Genomic DNA, 16,744 nt, shown 5'->3' with positions numbered 1-16,744 from the left:
TCTCACTGGCCTCCAAAAGTATTTTTAAAAATATAAATATAAAGTATCTGCAACCCCAGCATTTAGCAGTGGCGGCGGGATGATCAGGGGTTCAAGGGCAAACTAAGTTATCTGACAATACCACCTGTTTCAAGAGAGACAGAAAAGAAAAATTAACGACGTGTTATATATGTGTGTGTTTGTTTGTGTGTGTGTGTGTGTGTGTGTGTGTGTGTGACTTACCAATACTTATGTTGGAGAAAAACAGCTTCTACAAGGCATAGCCAGTGTTTGCTGAGGACCTTGTCCAGCTTCATCTTAAGCTACCTGACTGCCAGGGAACAGAGGGAAAAACCGGGCTGGCTATCATATTGGTCCTACTGTCTGAAAAAAAGACCTATCCAGTCTTTACTCAGGAGGAATCTTTTCTTGAATGGCTACAATGTATCTAAATGTATGAAGGGCTCAGAAGTGAAGAGCCACTCAGAAAGCAAAATCCTGGACTAGCTTCCTGACTTCACCCACTTGTGCAGCTCAGACCAAACACTACAGACTGGGTAGCTACTGAATAGAATTTATTTTTTGACAGGTCTAGTGATTAGAATGCCCAAGCCCCAAAATTACCTGAGGACTGTCCTCTGTGGGGGGTTCCCCTGCAGGCTTTACAGCAGACAGGGAAAAACCATCAGAGTGAGGTAAGAATGAACTCAACCCGATTTTACTCTAAGTGGTGCTGGACCAAGACTTCTAGAGTCTGGTCCAGATCATTTTACCTTGGCCATACTTAAGCACAGCATAATTTGGGGACGGTGGCGGGGAGTAGTATTCAGATAACAATTAACTCAGTCCTGTAAGTAGAGCAAAGCTTAAGACATGTTTACACTGGAGCTCTTTACAAAGTACATATGGCTTCATCTGTAAGATGGTTTCTCGTTGACTTATGGGACAATGCTCAAGACAAGGGTCTAGGGAGAATGACTGAGGCCAACAGAATGCTGGTGCGAGTCAGGCTGAGTCTGGCCCTAAGATAACACAGAAGTCACTTAGTAGTGAAGTACAAATGACATCTCTCATAAGGATGGGTTTTATGGCCTAAAAGCAATGCTCAAGATTTAGGGGGAAGGGTCTGGGATTCAGTAAAAACGTAGATTGTGGGAGATACAGGTGGACCCTGACCCATCCATCAGACAGCAGGGTCACCAGACTGTAAACCGCATCACTCCTGGCATCCCAGGAAAGCAGCTGGCTCCTCCGCGCTTATCTGTGTGTCAAGGTCTTTTTCCCTCTACAGTTCTGTTTCCTCAATGGTGCCTTGTGGCTGCATCATCCAGAGGGGAAGAAGGCTGAGGCCTATGTGACAAAAGGGCCTGGAGTCCAAGGGAGAGCTCCTTCAGCCCTTTTTCCTTGAGAAGGGTGCTTAATCCTCTTCAAAACAGCTCAGCACAGTTGGGATCAGTTTCAACACCAGCAGCCAAGCCTTAGCCATCCCTCAAATTGATTTTCTTTGCCTCACCAAGGAGGCCAACATCTCCTTAAAGGAGAAGAAAACTGGAAATGAAAGATGAAGACTGACTGATCCTTGGCGCTCTTTTCCTGCTCTTCTGTACTCAGTTAGTAATCAGAGCTCTGGCTTTAAACACTCCCTGTACAGGAGAATGCTCCGGTTACATGTCAGAGGAGGAACACAGGGTAGCACCAGCCGATTTAAGCACTAAATCTAATATTCTGTTTTCTGTCTGGGACCTGCTATGTCAGAGACCAAGAGTGGGTATGTAACGGAGACTGGCCACTCAAGAGGCAGAGGCAGGAGGATCAAGAGTTGAAGGCTATCCTTGACCACAGATTGAATTCTAGGCTAGCCTGGGCTACATGTGGCAGTGACAGAGAGAGAAGAGGAGGAAAATAAAGAAGGGAAATATGTTTTCAACCTACCCCTCACCTCCATCTCAGAATGCTGCCCCCACTGCCTACAGCAAATCGAACAGAAATGTCTCCTGTCTGTTCCTCTTCATTCCTCCCAGACTTAGGAAATGGACATACTTAATTCTTCAGACGCTCAACTCAAAAACTTTGAGATCATCCTTAACTTTGATTTCCCTTACAATTCACATATAAACTTTCAATAAACCCCACCCCACCTACCTTCAAAACATACCCAGAGTTTAACCTCCGTTCCTACCATCCTTTCGAAGGCACTACCACTTCTTGCATGGCTTTATGGTGTGCTTTTCCTTACCATAGCAAACTACCTAAAGCGGGCTGTTTTATACAGAAACAAGAGGTTGAGGGGCCGGGGCTATAGCTGCATTAGTACAACATTTGCTAGCAGGCCCAAAGCCCTGGGTTAGAGTACCTGTACCACAAAAACTAAGCAAGGAGCCACACGCTTGCAATTGCAGCACTTGGGAGGTGGAGGCAGGAAGTCCAAAAGTGCAAGGTCATCTCTGTTAACATATGGAGTTCAAGGTCAACCTGGGCTACATGAGCTCTTGTGTCCAAGAGGGGAGAGGGACATGGAGCTTGAGATATAGATCAGTCAGTAAATGACTTGCCTTGCAAGCATGAAGCCCTGAGTTCAACCCCCAGAACCCACATGAAAGAACTGTGTATGGTGGTGCATGTTGGACCCCAAAGTTTAGGGTCTCAAGTGGGCACCCCAAGAACCCAGACTCCAGTCCAGTTGATGCAACAGCACCAGGAATTTATTAAGGCTTCTGTACAGAAGGGCTTCTCTGCTCCCAAGAGCAAGAGTCGCATCTTACTGTAGCCCCATAAGGGCTTTTAAAGGAAAAAAACCCACAAAACCCACAAGATTACAATTCCCATACTATTTCATGGCCTGATCACAGGGTGATCACAGAGTGGGTACAGTCGAATCCGCATGCACATTCTTCCTGAAACCTCAAGGGGGGTATCAGGGCAGGAGTGGAGTTTACACAAAGGTCACAGTGGTCCTTCCTGGAACACCTGCAACTATCCCAGTCACAGTTGAGCACATCTCTTAACAGAAATCTTTTTATATTGTTACATTGTGGCAAGGGTGATTGAGTAGTGGCTGAGTCAGGTTGCCCTTGGAACTAGATTTTTACTTTCCTGGTGCTTGAAGTTTCTCTCTTCCTGAGGCTTGTGGGTGTAAGCCTGAAAGGTTAGGGTCTTTCAGTGCACTCAATCCCAGGGCTGGGAAAGCAGAGACAGAGCATACCTGGAGCTTGCTAGTCTAACTAAATGAGTGAGCTCCAAGCCAGTAAGAGCCAGCTCCTGATGAATGGTACCTGAGGGTGACCTTTATGTACACATGGGGGCCAGGACATGACAGGATTAACGCCACATGACCACATGACAAGAGGTGGAACCGGCATTTCTCTATCCCTGGCTCTTCTTTCCTCAGAAAGCCACCAGATTTCATGGGTAGTGCACAGAAGGTCCACTGAAACCTAATCTCCTCCAAAGGTCCCACCTCAAAACATCGTTATCAGACTAGACTTCACCCTCTTCACTCACTCACACACACACACACACACACACACACACACACACACACACACGACTAAATTTCCCCACATGAAGCCTTGGAGGACACCAAATCCTATGCGGTGGATTACTACAATAGGTTCTGGCTCGCCTCTTTGCTTATACTTGTTTATCTTCATTTTAAAAAATTACAAAGCCGGGCAGTGGTGGCGCACGCCTTTAATCCCAGCACTCGGGAGGCAGAGCCAGGCGGATCTCTGTGAGTTTGAGGCCAGCCTGGGCTACCAAGTGAGTTCCAGGAAAGGTGCAAAGCTACACAGAGAAACCCTGTCTCGAAAAAAATAAAAATAAAAAATTACAAAGCCTATGTAAAAACAACCAACCCATGTACCCAACCATCATGACCCTCCATTTCCCTTCCACTCTCAGTCTGGGTCATGTAGTCCTCAATCAGCAACCAAATAAAACATTAACCCCCTACACCAGGTCACGCTGCTCCTCCACTCACACTCTGTACTATTTCACCATCGGAATCGGGTCAAAAGCCACCCGGTCCAGCCTCCTGCTGACTCGATGCTCTCATCTCTAACTTTCACTCCCTTCAGTGGCCCCACCAAGTCCAGCCACACTGACCCCCTTGCTAACTTTAAAACACATCAAAGCCTGTCTCCATCTCAGGGCCTCAGCACCAGCTGGCATCTCTGGCAGAAACTCTTGAACCTCAGATCTCCAGGTCAGTCCTTCACAATCCACTTCTGGAGGTCTCTCCTCAAAGTCCTCTTGCAGCATTTTCTATCCCAATCAGTCTTCATTTTTTCCCCTCCCAGCATCTATCATTATTTATTTTCTTTTCACATAGAATATTATTGTGTATCTTTCTAGTGCCTTCTTACTGCAACCTAAGCTTCCTAAAAGTAGGGGCCACCAGGCATAGGTGCACATGCCTACACTCCCAGCAGGAATGAGGCTAAGGCAGGACATTCACAAGTTCAAAGCCAACCTAAGCTATACAACAAGATCTCATTTCAATTTTTTTTTAAAAAAAGAAAAAACAAAGTAGGGACCCTAAAATCCTACACAGCTCCCACTACAATGCTCTGTCTAGCAGATGATGTTCTCTTCATAACACTCAAAAATTAACTGTAGGGTAAACAAACAGCTCCAACTGATGCTAAGTCTATTACGTTTATTAAGATTTCCTCTAACCGGTAAGAAAGAGGCACTGTGGGCTGGAGAGATGGCTCAGAGGTTAAGAGCACTGACTGCTCTTCCAGAGGTCCTGAGTTCAATTCCCAGCAACCACATGGTGGCTTACAACCATCTGTAATGAGAGCTGGCACCTTCTTCTGTATACATAATAAATAAATAAATCTTTAAAAAAAAAAAAAAAGAAAGAAAGAGGCACTGTAACGTGACTCGGAGGTTTTCTCACATAACTGGGTTGGTAGTGCTCATAGAATCATCGAGGGAGAAGCCAGCAAATGCAGTCTGTTCATTATACACTGGCATCTGCATATGCTTCTTCAGTCTGTCTCCTCGTGGTCTATGTTTCACTTGCTCACTCAGTCAGTGCGCACTCTGGATTTACCAAATGAAGCACTGTTTATACTTGCAGAGAATACAGATGCCTAAAGCCGGCATTTTTCTTTAAGTATCTCGAGGAGACATGTTTTAAACAAGGGCACTGGGCTGCCTCCTCATGTTAGGGTACACATGTGGAATCTGTGGGCTAATGGGTATGGAACAAAGAGAAATAGACTTTCCACCGGGCCTCCAACTGCCAAGGTTACCCACCAGCTCTGAGTAAACAAGGACAATAGTCTCAACTAGTTCCCACCAGTGCCCACAAGGCATGTGTTGTACGCCTTTGCCATTTTGAGATAAACTTTAGTTAAGCCCTCATACATACCCTTACACCTCAAAAACCTAATAACAGAATAAATTGTGAGTAAATGGGTCTTCCAAAAATCCTGCCCAATTCCAGGAAAGGGACCAACCCCTTTAGGCTGCCCCTGCTGGGCCAAGGGAGAGAAACAGAAGACCCCACAAAGAGAGAGAAGCATTGCCACACTCAGTCCACTCTAGCCTCAAGAGTGTAATTTCAGGGCAGATGAGACAGCTGAATGGTTAGACCTCTCCCTGTTCTTCCAGAGAACCCAAGTTCGATTCCCAGCACCCACATACATATCAGTTCTAGAACCCTCTGTAACTGCAGTTCCTGAGCACCAGGCATACACAGTGAATGACATAAGCAGACAAAACACCCATAACATGTATGATAAATGATTTTTTAAAGAGTGCAATTTTACTTTATTACTATTAGAAACACTCTGGGTTACTTACCTTACCTACCGCTCTCTGAATTCTTTCTCATCAACACAAGAACCAAGACTGCTGCTGTGCCGGTTGGTGGAGGCTGGAGGAAGACAAGACCTCCCAATAACACTAAGGGAACAAGATCTCAGCTTCAAGCTAGTGAGATAGCTCCTGTGCTGCCATGCCTGATGACCTGAGTTTAATCTCCAAGACCTACCAACATGGTGGAAGGAGAGAACCAAGTCCTGAAAGGTGTCCTCTGACCTCCACACAAACACCATCGAATACACATACACACACACACACACACACACACACACACACACACAAAAAAAAAAAAAAAAAAAAAAAAAAAAACCTTTTTAAAATCCATTCTTTTGCAAGATTTCATGTGGACTTATGGATTCAGTCCAGTTCTGGCACACAATGTATACTTGGTACTCTGGTGAATTGCTGGTTCCTTTATCTTCTATGAAGGTCTTCAATTTTTCATACAATTTAATCTCACTGTAATCCTACAAATTAGGGAAAGTAGCTACAAAGAGCTCATGTAATTAGGCAATAGAGGCAAGACGTGAACTTTCACCTGGTTTCAAGGTCAATCAATGGATTTTCCTCATTGACTTATCTCCCAGCTGTCGGGATCACACAAGGGTGGAAACACTGACTGTAGCCCACAGGAATTAAGATCTGGTTCACCCATTATTGTGTAAGTACACAGCACAGAAAGGAAGTCATGTCCATCTCAGTTCATAAGAGTGTAACTTAACTTGTCCAAGATGCTACTCCCTCAGTTCCAGAGGACAAAACTTTCTGACTTTTCAACTGAAGTTCCTGCTAGAAGACCTGCATCTGTCTTGTGTTCATGCTGTCAAGATAAAGCATTACTGAGAGAGCTGGGTACAGCTCATCTCCTGCTCAGTTCCCAGCACCTACCTCAGACATGTGCAAACCTTTACTGAAATCTGTAATTTATACAAAACCAAATTCGGACTGTTAGAGTATAAATCCCATGCACTGGATTACAGGTGTGTGATACTAGTAACATGGGGCTTGAAAGGAGGTTTAAAATGAAGCTTGTATCTTAGTTAAAACAAAAGAAAATCTTATGCCCAAATTTAAATATTCCATAATACTTTATATTAAAGTGGGATATAAAGTACAGCATTTGTATTATCACGAACTTAGAGCATTTCTTAAATGATGCCCTTAGCTTCAGGCTTGGCTAAAGGATTTGGTCACAGAAACGGGAGGGGAAGACACCAAGCCACTTCTGAAGAGGAGTTTCTAGAGCCAACCACCACACAGATCCAACATGTCTTCGGGTTTCCACTGCTGTGATGAAAACCATGACCAAGAGCAAGGCGGGCAGGGTAAGGGGTTATTCGGTTTTCACTTACACATCATAGTCCATCATCAAAGGAAGTCAGCACAAGAACTCAAACAAGGCAGGAAGCAGGAGCTGATGCAGAGGCCACGGAGAAGTGCTGCTTACTGCTTTGACCCTCACTGGCTAGTTCAGTCTGCTTTCTTATGGAACCCAGGACCACCAGCCCAGGGACAGCACCACCCACAATGGGCTGGGCCCCTCTGAATCAATCACTGATTAAGAAAATGCCTTACAGGCTTGCCTACAGCTGGCTCCTATGGAGGCTTAGTTGAGGTTCCCTCCTCTCAGATGACTTTAGCTTTGTCAAGTTGACATAAACTGTCTGGCACACAGCATTATGTCCCCTCTGACCCAATAGCAATGCTCCAGGTAAGAGTTGATCTGTCATCTGAGATCACAGTACAAGAACAGCTGAATGGTCATATAAAGAAGGAGCATCTGTCTATCACGACAAGCCATTACAATGTGAAACGGTAAACTCATTATAATCTAGCATAAGATGATTTAGATGGGAGACAAGCTACTTTACTTCTCGAGGTCTTACACTTCTTACTGTCCTCTGAGCCAATTACAGGATCTATGGTAGGTCAATCTTCCGGAAACAAGATAAGCTGAATCACCGCAATGAACAAAAACAATTAACAAAAAGGTTAGCACTCCACACTGCAACCTTGAGGCCTTGAATCAAGACATCAATGCTTTTTGTTTCTAATGCTGAAGAAGAGCACAGTACTGATTAGATGGGAACAAACTGCCTTGGTGGCCCCCACAACGTTCTCAGGAAAGTCACGGATGAAGAAAAAGGTAAGCAACCATCAAAAAGGTCCGCTGTATCAAGCCTGGTGTGGTGGTGCACACCTGTAACCCGGCATTTGGGAAGCTGAGGCAGAAAGATTGAATGATGAATGCCAGCCAGGGTTAATAACAAATTCCAGGACAGGCTGGGCTACAAAGAACTGTCTCAAAACTTAAAAGAGTGTGTGTGTGTGTGTGTGTGTGTGTGTGTGTGTGTGTGTGTGTGTGTGTGTGTATCTGTCTGTCTATAGCTTCACAAAGACTGAATCCTGCCCTTGAACAACTAACTAAAACAGTTTCTGCCATGTTCAGCAAATACTTGAATTCTGCCTTCTAGGACTTTCACCTAGGACTTTTCACAATACCACAACAACCATCCCAAGGCAATGAGGGAATGAATAGACATACTGTCTTTGTATATTTGATCTCTTCTTTGAACTCAAACACTCACCATCTGAATTTGACATATTCAAAGGCTGTAGGAAAACAAGAACTGATGTGCGCTCTTACAACACTGTAGTTTATTTCCTTTAAGACTCTAAGAAAGAGCTTGACTGTAGAGCCCAAGCTTGCCTGCTGTGAAATTATTTAAGAAAAAAGACTGGTGATGTGGGGGTGGAAGGTGTCTATGCAATTGTATGTGTTTGGTTTGCTGTTCTGGGGTTTGGGGTTTGGTTTGGGGGGGAAGTGTTTGCTTGTTTGTTTTGGGTTGTTTTTGTTTCTGAGAGAGTCTCTCATGTAACTTAGGCTGGCCTTGAATTTCTTTCTGATCCTCCTGTCTCCACGTCCTAAGTACTAGGATTACAAGGATCCCCATGACCCCTGGCTTAAAACAAGTTTACATACCATGTTCATTTCTTAGTTAAAACAAAAGTAGGGGGAGGGATTCATGCAGCCTCTCCTCCAGAAAAGAACTTGTCAACAATAAAAGCACCAATGACCAAAAGGCTCTCTTTGCAAACGGAAATGTTCTTGGGTCCATTGGGAGATAGGAAAGATTGAACAAGATCTGTGAGTAGAATTTACATGATAAATAAACAGGTTAAACGGGGTAGAAATACTAAGAACTTCATAGCACGCGAAGAAAGAAAAAATAGTAACAGCACGTGTCTTCAGGCCTGGCCATGAAACATCCTCAAGAAGACCTGTCAAAGAGAGACTGAAATATACATCCTTGCCAAATATTACAGTGTCCACGTTTAGGAGACCACTGCCAGCCAACAGTTTCATTCTAGGAAATATGTTTCAACAAGTCATCAGGGTGGATCATCTGCCCTGCATATACCCCTGCTCTAGCACTCATTCTTTCCCAACTGTGGACAAACACACGAGGCCAATCCTAACTATGCAGGTTACTAAATCCTTCAGTAGTCTACAAGAGCTCACCTTTCGTCAGTCTCCACCCCATCACCGAACTAACACTCACATAGTTGACATCAGGATTCAATTTTTTTTAAGTTTTAAAAAAGTTTCCATTGAAATTGTTTTTAAGAGATAGATAACTCATCATTATGGCCTCCTGACTCCAAACTTCCAACTTCAATTATTTACTTTTTACCAAGGTATTACCGAGGACTTCTCCCTTCATCTCTCGTCAGAGGATGAGCTCCTACCTCAAAAACTAACAGCCCACAAGACTAAAGCCAAGAATCAATGTTTATACCTCTTTATCAATTCTTGTAAATGAGAAAGTCTACAAAAATAGTTCACTTTAGAAAGTGAGTAAAGCCGGGCATGGTGATGGATACCTGTAATCTCAGCAAGCCAGGTTTTTAAAATAAATAAATAAATAAATAAGGCAACTTTAAAAAAGGAAAAAAGTTAGCCTTAAACTCAAAAATTCTCTGACAGAAGTAAAAACTATGAAATTAAACCTTAATTAATTGTGTGCTAGGAGGACAAAGGGCACTTGTGAAAACTGTATTTTTGCTGACAGCTACTAATTTAAAAGAAAACCACAACTTACCAACAACTAATGCTCCTCTTTCTGCAAAAGCCAGGGCATAAGCTCGGCCCAATCCTAGTCAAACAAAATAAAGAGAAAGTTGGGAAATGTCAGTATGACTATTTTAGTTCATGAAACTTGATCTCCCATTTTAAAATAACAAGTCAACAATTAAGTTACAATAGCAGGCAGCATCTTCCCTGGTACTCTCAACATCCTCCTTCTGGCTGTGAAAGTTAGAAAAGTTAGAACCATATTTTCCCATCTATTTTCCCCACCATTCCCTAGCATCCTCTCTGGCTGCTAGACGCCAAGTGTGAACTAGAGTCCATCACTAGGTGAATTTTTGTGAAATTTTAAAAGTAGAAATGACAAAGATACCACGTTACCAGGGCTCTGGCATTTGCTGCTTAAGAAGCTACTTTTCTTGAAATATCCCTCATATTTAAAAAACCGGGCCTGGAGAGGTAACTACTTGATCTGGTCTCCTAATCCTTGAATGGCAGCTTCCCTACTTTCAGGTCCCTGATGTCCTAGGCCACTTAGACTATGGCAGAGATCCAATGACAGATCAAAGGGGTGACTTCCAAAACCCCAACACAAACCCAAATTCTTCTGCTGAATTCTTTCCTGTTCTAAACTATCTAGTGATTTCTAGAACCTGTGCTGAACCTTGAACATGCTGCTGTCAACTGCAAATCATTTTAACTCTGAATACCTGAGACTGGCAAGTAGAGGATGAGCTTTGAGGAATTGACCAGGGAGGCTAGCAACCAGGAATGGGAAATTTTTGTCTGGCTTAAACTTCTTTAACTTTTTTCTCAATTTTAGTTGATACATTTCATTGCTAAGTGGAGAAGCTTGATAGGAAATTTATATTTGGGGTAAATTGAAAAATACGTACACAAATAAACCAAAATGGATAAATTAATCAGACTTTTCCCAGTGTTGGTGGCAGACATGGGTAATGACAGCCCCTGGGAGATGGAGGGAGGAAGTTTAAAGCCGGCTTGGGATAGATGAGACCCTGTCTCGATAATAACGATTGGTGCATGAGAGCCCCTTTAAGAGCGAGAGATCAAAGTTCCATTAAGTTAATGCCTTACACTTGGAGGTTAGAGGCCACTCACTGGGGTGAAACTAATCGAGAAATTTCACTGCAAAGCATCTACCTAAGTGTGAGTTGTTTAATTTCCTGTCCTTTAAAATTAGCGTTGCTTCAATTGCAATTCTCTTATTTTGAAATAAAAGACTGGCAGCTTTCCCACTGGCTGGCTCACTTCAGAAATGCCTTTGCTCTCAAGTTCTCCTCTTACCTTATCCCCGTATCATCTCTCGCCCTTTCACACATCTGAGTGTGAGACCTTTGCCACAATTCCCGGTGAACTTTGGTGTGTGCGGCCCTCTCAAGAACTTGAATCATGAGACGGAGGAAAACAAACACTCAAAGACCGACCTTTCAAAGTCAAGGGGCTGACATCTCAGTCCCCTGGGTGGAACGCCAGGTCCAAGAAGTCTTTTTAAGCCCATTATGTGACTTGACAGAGGCCTAAGCGTCCAAAGGCAGCAAAACGCACACTCCATGCCCACGCACGAGAGAGGACGAACTTTTACCCAGTTGTGCACCAAGCAACCTTGCTGACATCTCCCTTGGGAAAGCCGTGGGTCCTGGAAGCTCCCTCCCGGCTGGGGACTCCGGAGCACCTGCCTGCATGCCCAGTGTCCCGGTGTGCCCAGTGACCCTGCGTGCCCGGCCCACCCGGGTCCCTCTCAATCCGGCACGAGCTCTCCGCAGCCCGCAGCTGCACCCCGGCAGCCCTGCCATCGGGACAGCGGGCCCGGCGCGAGGCTCACCTCCCCCGGCGCCGGTGACCAGGACCACACGCCCGTCGAACCTCAGCGGCGAAGCCATGAGTCTAGCCTGCACCACGCACACCCTGGCAGTGCCCCTGGGTACGCTCTGCCAGACCAGGACAGCGAGCCGGGAGAGAAGGGGCGGGACACCAACAAGCGACCTACGGGTTTCAGGAAATTGGCGTCTGTTTCCAAGTGCGCCTGCGTGGGGGGATGGGGGAGGCCTGGCTTGGCATCCTGGGAAATGTAGTCCAGGACGATTCCGCTGCGTGAGAAAAAATTTGTCCAAGAGAATTGGCTTGGAAATTCTTTTAGAAGAGAGGGCTGCCAAGATCTGTGTGGCGAAATGACTGGTCCCGCACTCTCCTTGCATATAGCTCCCTATAGCTTCGTCATTCACTCAACGACGTGATCTGAGTTCAGCCACTGACCTAGATAAATAGTACTTGGCTTCCATTCAGGAGAGGCTTTTTGACATAGCTTCTAAAAAAGAAAGTTATCCTTCGTAGCAGTGATCAAGACTTCTCAGAGTGTATCCCCTGGATCTACTATATGAAAATCATTCTGAAACTGTCAAAACTCAGAATGCTGGAGCCCCCCCCCCCGCCCCCCACTGCCTTTCCCAAACAGACACAGTGGATCCCAAAAAAAAAAAAAAGTGCGGCTAAATGAGTTTAGTATTTACATGTTGGGAACAGCCATACAGTGTCAGTCATTTATCCAACAAATATTGAGCAACCAGGTCTTAGAAACAAACTTACAGCTGAGCAAAAAGACTTTGGATGCTATTGGCAGTGTGCTGATTAACTTTCAATGGCACTGCAGCCTGATAGGACTTGTGAGAAAAGTGTGTAGGTGTGCTGACAGATGGTGGCAACATAAAGGAACACTATGCACCCATGGAGAGAAAAAGAAAAAAAGAAAGGCTGTTCCAAGGAAGTGAAGCAGAAGTGTTTAAATTGGGGTGGGGGGAGCATGATAGGGAGAGGAGGTACTAGCTAGGTTGGGGCAGGAAGAGAATGGAGCCACAAAACTAAACAGAGCTAGTTAGATCATGTTTCAATGTATGAATTTCATGCAGAAAAATGGTTCTGAGCAGGATTACTCCGGAGGGTGGTTAGAAGACATTTCCTTATGGAAAGGTCACTTTGTCCTTTTAAGGAGGGCTGAGGAGAAATGGGCAAGAATGTCTAAATGATCTGGGAAGAGATAAAAGAGGACAGAAGGGGAAATGTTGAAGAGGAAAATTTTGGGTGCATTTCGAATGGCGTGAATAGGTCTTTCTGGGTCGTTGGGTGTGAGGGGTAAGGAACTGAACGACATACTCTGCCTTAACAAGATATGCTATGGTGGGTCAGTCATCAAAGCAAACAACGGGAAGAGCCGCTCCTGAAAGAGAATATGGCCTCAGTTTTAGTCAGTTGTGTTTGAGGAAAGGGAGTGAAGACTCTGGGGTAGGTACCTAACCAACAACTTTAGTTCTGAGATCTGGAAATGTGGCTTCAGTGCTCCAGCAGAGCAAGAGGAGTAGCTGCCCAACCCACACCTTCAACTCCGAAGTTCACGGCCTTTCACTGACAGCCCAAAGCTCAGCCAGTACTTTGTTCTCACAGCCATCTGTTCAAATCTGCTTATCGCATTTGACCCTTGAATCCCCATGCTCACTGAAAGCCAAACAGACCAGCTCAGAGAGCATGCAGGACTCAAGGTAAAAGGCGGGTGGGGGGATGGAGCTCAGTGGTGGAAAGTTTGCCTGGCATGAGTGAGATCCTGGGTGCAACATAATTTTTTTTTTAAGATTTTTAGTCCTTGAAAAAAATTAGCCAGCTAACGGCCAAAATTTCCAAACAGGCAAGTTTCAGCTGCCAAGGTAATGAGGTTCTCTCCAGCTTAATCTACATAAAATAAACTAACACAATGCTAATTAAACCCTTATTGGCCCATTGTCCTGACTCCTACACTTTCCTCGCAAGGAAAATAATTTTGAAATTACTAACCCACTTTGCTTTCTTTTCTGCTTTTTTTTTTAAGTCTTTCTCCGTCGGTAAAGCCAACCTCCTTCACTCAGACTGTGAACACACAATTCTCGAATAGAAAAGCAGAGTCAATGGAGAAAGTTAGGTGGGAGGGGGGCAGAATAGGGAGCCAGTGACACTTGCCTACCCGGCTCCAGGCTCTGCTTTATGCCCAGCACCCACAGACAGTGGTTAAAGGGGGAAGCAGAGAGGAAGTACAGTATGCCATGGGCTCGTCCAGCTCGGGACCTTGGGACCTTTTCTCCGACCCAGTGGCTTCCAACCATGAGGGTAGAGGCCACCTCTGCCCGGAAGGCACGTCTGTCCCGCGCCTAGCTGGGTTTTCTGCTTTCCTTACTGACCACGCACAGCCCAGTGTGCGAGCATTTTAAAAGAGAAGCGTTAAGTTAAAATATAAAAATTAGTCTAGGGAATCGGGAACCTGACTCTGGCATGAGCTCAGCGACCACTCTGTAACAGTGTGGGTTTCGTGGCCCTGAGCCACTCTGGGGAAACCTCTACAGCTACGGTGACAATGAGGAGCCAAACTTCCTCAAGCTAGCTCAAAGAGGGGAATACTTGATTATGTGTATTGGTGTTTGCGAGGATCCCCCCCCAACCCCAGCCCCGGGCCTGTTGACCACCACCTCGACAGGGGAAAGAGGTGGACAGGGCGACAGAAAGCTTTGGCAGCCCGTGAGCACGAACAGACACAGCCCTCCTGGAGACAGATTTCCGTAAATCAGCTCAATTTTATTCCAGAGTATAAGGAATATACCGGATTGGGGAGCCTGGGGACAAACCCTAATTTGCATTAAGTGGCTCGCTCCTATCACAAGACATAGTATGTGGCAGTAGGGTCCTATAGCAGAGTTCCTAGCACCAGTCTCCTTAGCAGAGATCTGTGCCAAGAGTCAAGGTAAAGATGAACCGGGCATCTGGTTTTAGAAACAGCTTTTAGGTAAGACCCGGTGACATTCTCCCGATAAGGGCAGGTAGAGGCAGAAAGTTCTACTGGAGGGAGGGAGCTTATTGAGATAAGCTGCTAGGCCACGGGGAAGCTGCGACCTCTGACCAGCCAGCAATGTCTTCCAACGGGTGTTTGGGGTAGCTCGGGTCTCAAAGTAACCACTGCAGAATGTCCGCTGTGATCTCGTCTTACAGTCTTCCTTGGTATTCCACTAGCCAATCTCAATCTTAAAACCCAGTCCTGGCTATTTCTAGCTTGTCCTGGACCACAGCCAAAAGAAATAGGTAAAAGCAGGTGACAAGGTAAGTCTCCGAATAAATATGTTTAGAATATGAATGCTTACATATTTAGAAATTACAATCATCAAAGTAGAAGGAGGTGTCTGATTTAATATGCTACGAAGAGGTTTGCAACATAAGTATGGATTTATCTATACTTATGTGTATATAATTGTATATGTGTATATATATGTGTGTATATGTATATATATTGCATATAATTGTATAATGTGTATATGTGTATATAATTGTCTTGCCCTAGAGTCCTAGAAGAAAAAGAGATTTATATTTACTAATTAAAAGCACATTGGTCCAGTCATGGTGGCACATGCTTTTAATCCCAGCTCTTCAAAGACAGAGGCAGGTGGATCTTTATGTGTTCAAGGCCAGTCTGGTCTATACCACTGCCGTGAGAACCAGCCTCTAACAGCTCAGGATTTGAGGTGGACCCAACAGTCAGCTTGACTTTTCTATCTGAGGGAGTAGAACTTAATTCTCTGGGCCCAGTGAAAAAGGGAAACACACACACACACACACACACACACACACACACACACACACACACACATCTCCAACATGTCAGGATCTCCCCTAAAGTGCTGATGAATGGCAAGGCTTCCGCAGGTCGGAGAAACTGAAGAGGAGATGCAGAGCAGACGAACTGGACAGACCAATAGACACACGAGGACTTTTCTGAGGGCCACAGCTTAGTTCTTCATTTTATTATTTTTACTGTTGTTAGTTCCACTCTATTTCTTTTCTGTTCTGTTCTTCTACCCTGATGTTTCCCTTTTGTCTCTCTTGATGTCTTCCTTCTAGCTAACTTTATTTCTTTCCTTATAGCTTATATACCCCAGCAAACTCCTTCAAGCAATATAAAAATTACAGTGTAGTTTCAATCTATTTTTAAGTGAATGACTACAATGAATACAAGTAAAAAACAACATATTTTCCATATTCCTTACATGATTAAACATTTTACGTATTACAGGTGAAAAACAAGTTGTCCCAAGAACCTACATACATTCATACCCAAGCAACTGGTTATAGATTATCAGAGTATAAGTAAGCATGGTGTTTTTCTCAGCCAGTTCTTTTACTGACAGGCTGTATTTTGTGGTTACAAAAAAAAGGACTAATCACTTTGTTTATCTCAAAAGGTAATCTTATAAAAAAAAATCTTAAAGGAATCAGAAATCTAAAGTTTTACAGATGAAAAACAACCAGTCAGCTCTATTTTAAATCCTCGGGGTGCATACCCACTCATCAACAGTTTTTGTATCAGGAAGCTGAGGGGAGAAATTATTAATAGTTAATAACAAAATAATAAAATAATCCCTTACTATATTTAGTAAAGACCCAAGGAATTAATAATTACCCATGATCACCAACCCATCCTAGTAAGAAAGTTATGTCAGCCAGCAATAGCCAGGCTGTCACTGTCCTTGTTCCCTGTCCTTAACGAGTCCCTCACTGGGCTATTAAAAGTGTGCCTTTCTAAACTTTAAATTGTGTTCCAAGATTTTCTACCTAAAATCCATTAACAGAAACATCTTAATCTAACCGTAAGTCATATTTAAAGCTCTGTTTTAGCCCTGGTGCACCCTGAAACCCACGAACACATCTCTCAACATTAATATTAAAAGACCTTGAGCTATCTTAGCTTCTGAGACTCAGTTGTTTTTCTTAATCATTAACCTAAAACACAGTCTATGTGGCTCCTCAAGGGAA

The 16,744-nt window shown here is 44.3% G+C and overlaps 1 protein-coding gene across 1 annotated transcript in view; it reads right to left on the bottom strand.

Moving 5' to 3' along the window:
• The window catches only part of Hsd17b4 (hydroxysteroid 17-beta dehydrogenase 4), an 80,564-nt gene extending 68,631 nt beyond the window's left edge, over nucleotides 1-11,933 (bottom strand). The window contains exons 1-2 of the mRNA XM_052742175.1: nucleotides 11,751-11,933; nucleotides 9,918-9,971 (exon numbers count right to left, since the gene is read on the bottom strand). Of these exons, the coding sequence (XP_052598135.1) occupies nucleotides 9,918-9,971; nucleotides 11,751-11,808 (112 nt within the window). The 5' untranslated portion in view covers nucleotides 11,809-11,933. The remainder of the gene's footprint in view (nucleotides 1-9,917; nucleotides 9,972-11,750) is intronic.
• Nucleotides 11,934-16,744: the final 4,811 nt, after the last annotated feature.

This window comes from Peromyscus californicus, unplaced genomic scaffold (assembly GCF_007827085.1).
Source record: "Peromyscus californicus insignis strain IS unplaced genomic scaffold, ASM782708v3 Scaffold_17__1_contigs__length_78620276, whole genome shotgun sequence".
Classification (NCBI taxonomy): Eukaryota; Metazoa; Chordata; class Mammalia; order Rodentia; family Cricetidae; genus Peromyscus; species Peromyscus californicus.
Note: the sequence above shows the minus strand (reverse complement) of the source record. Positions and strands in the feature narration are given on the sequence as shown.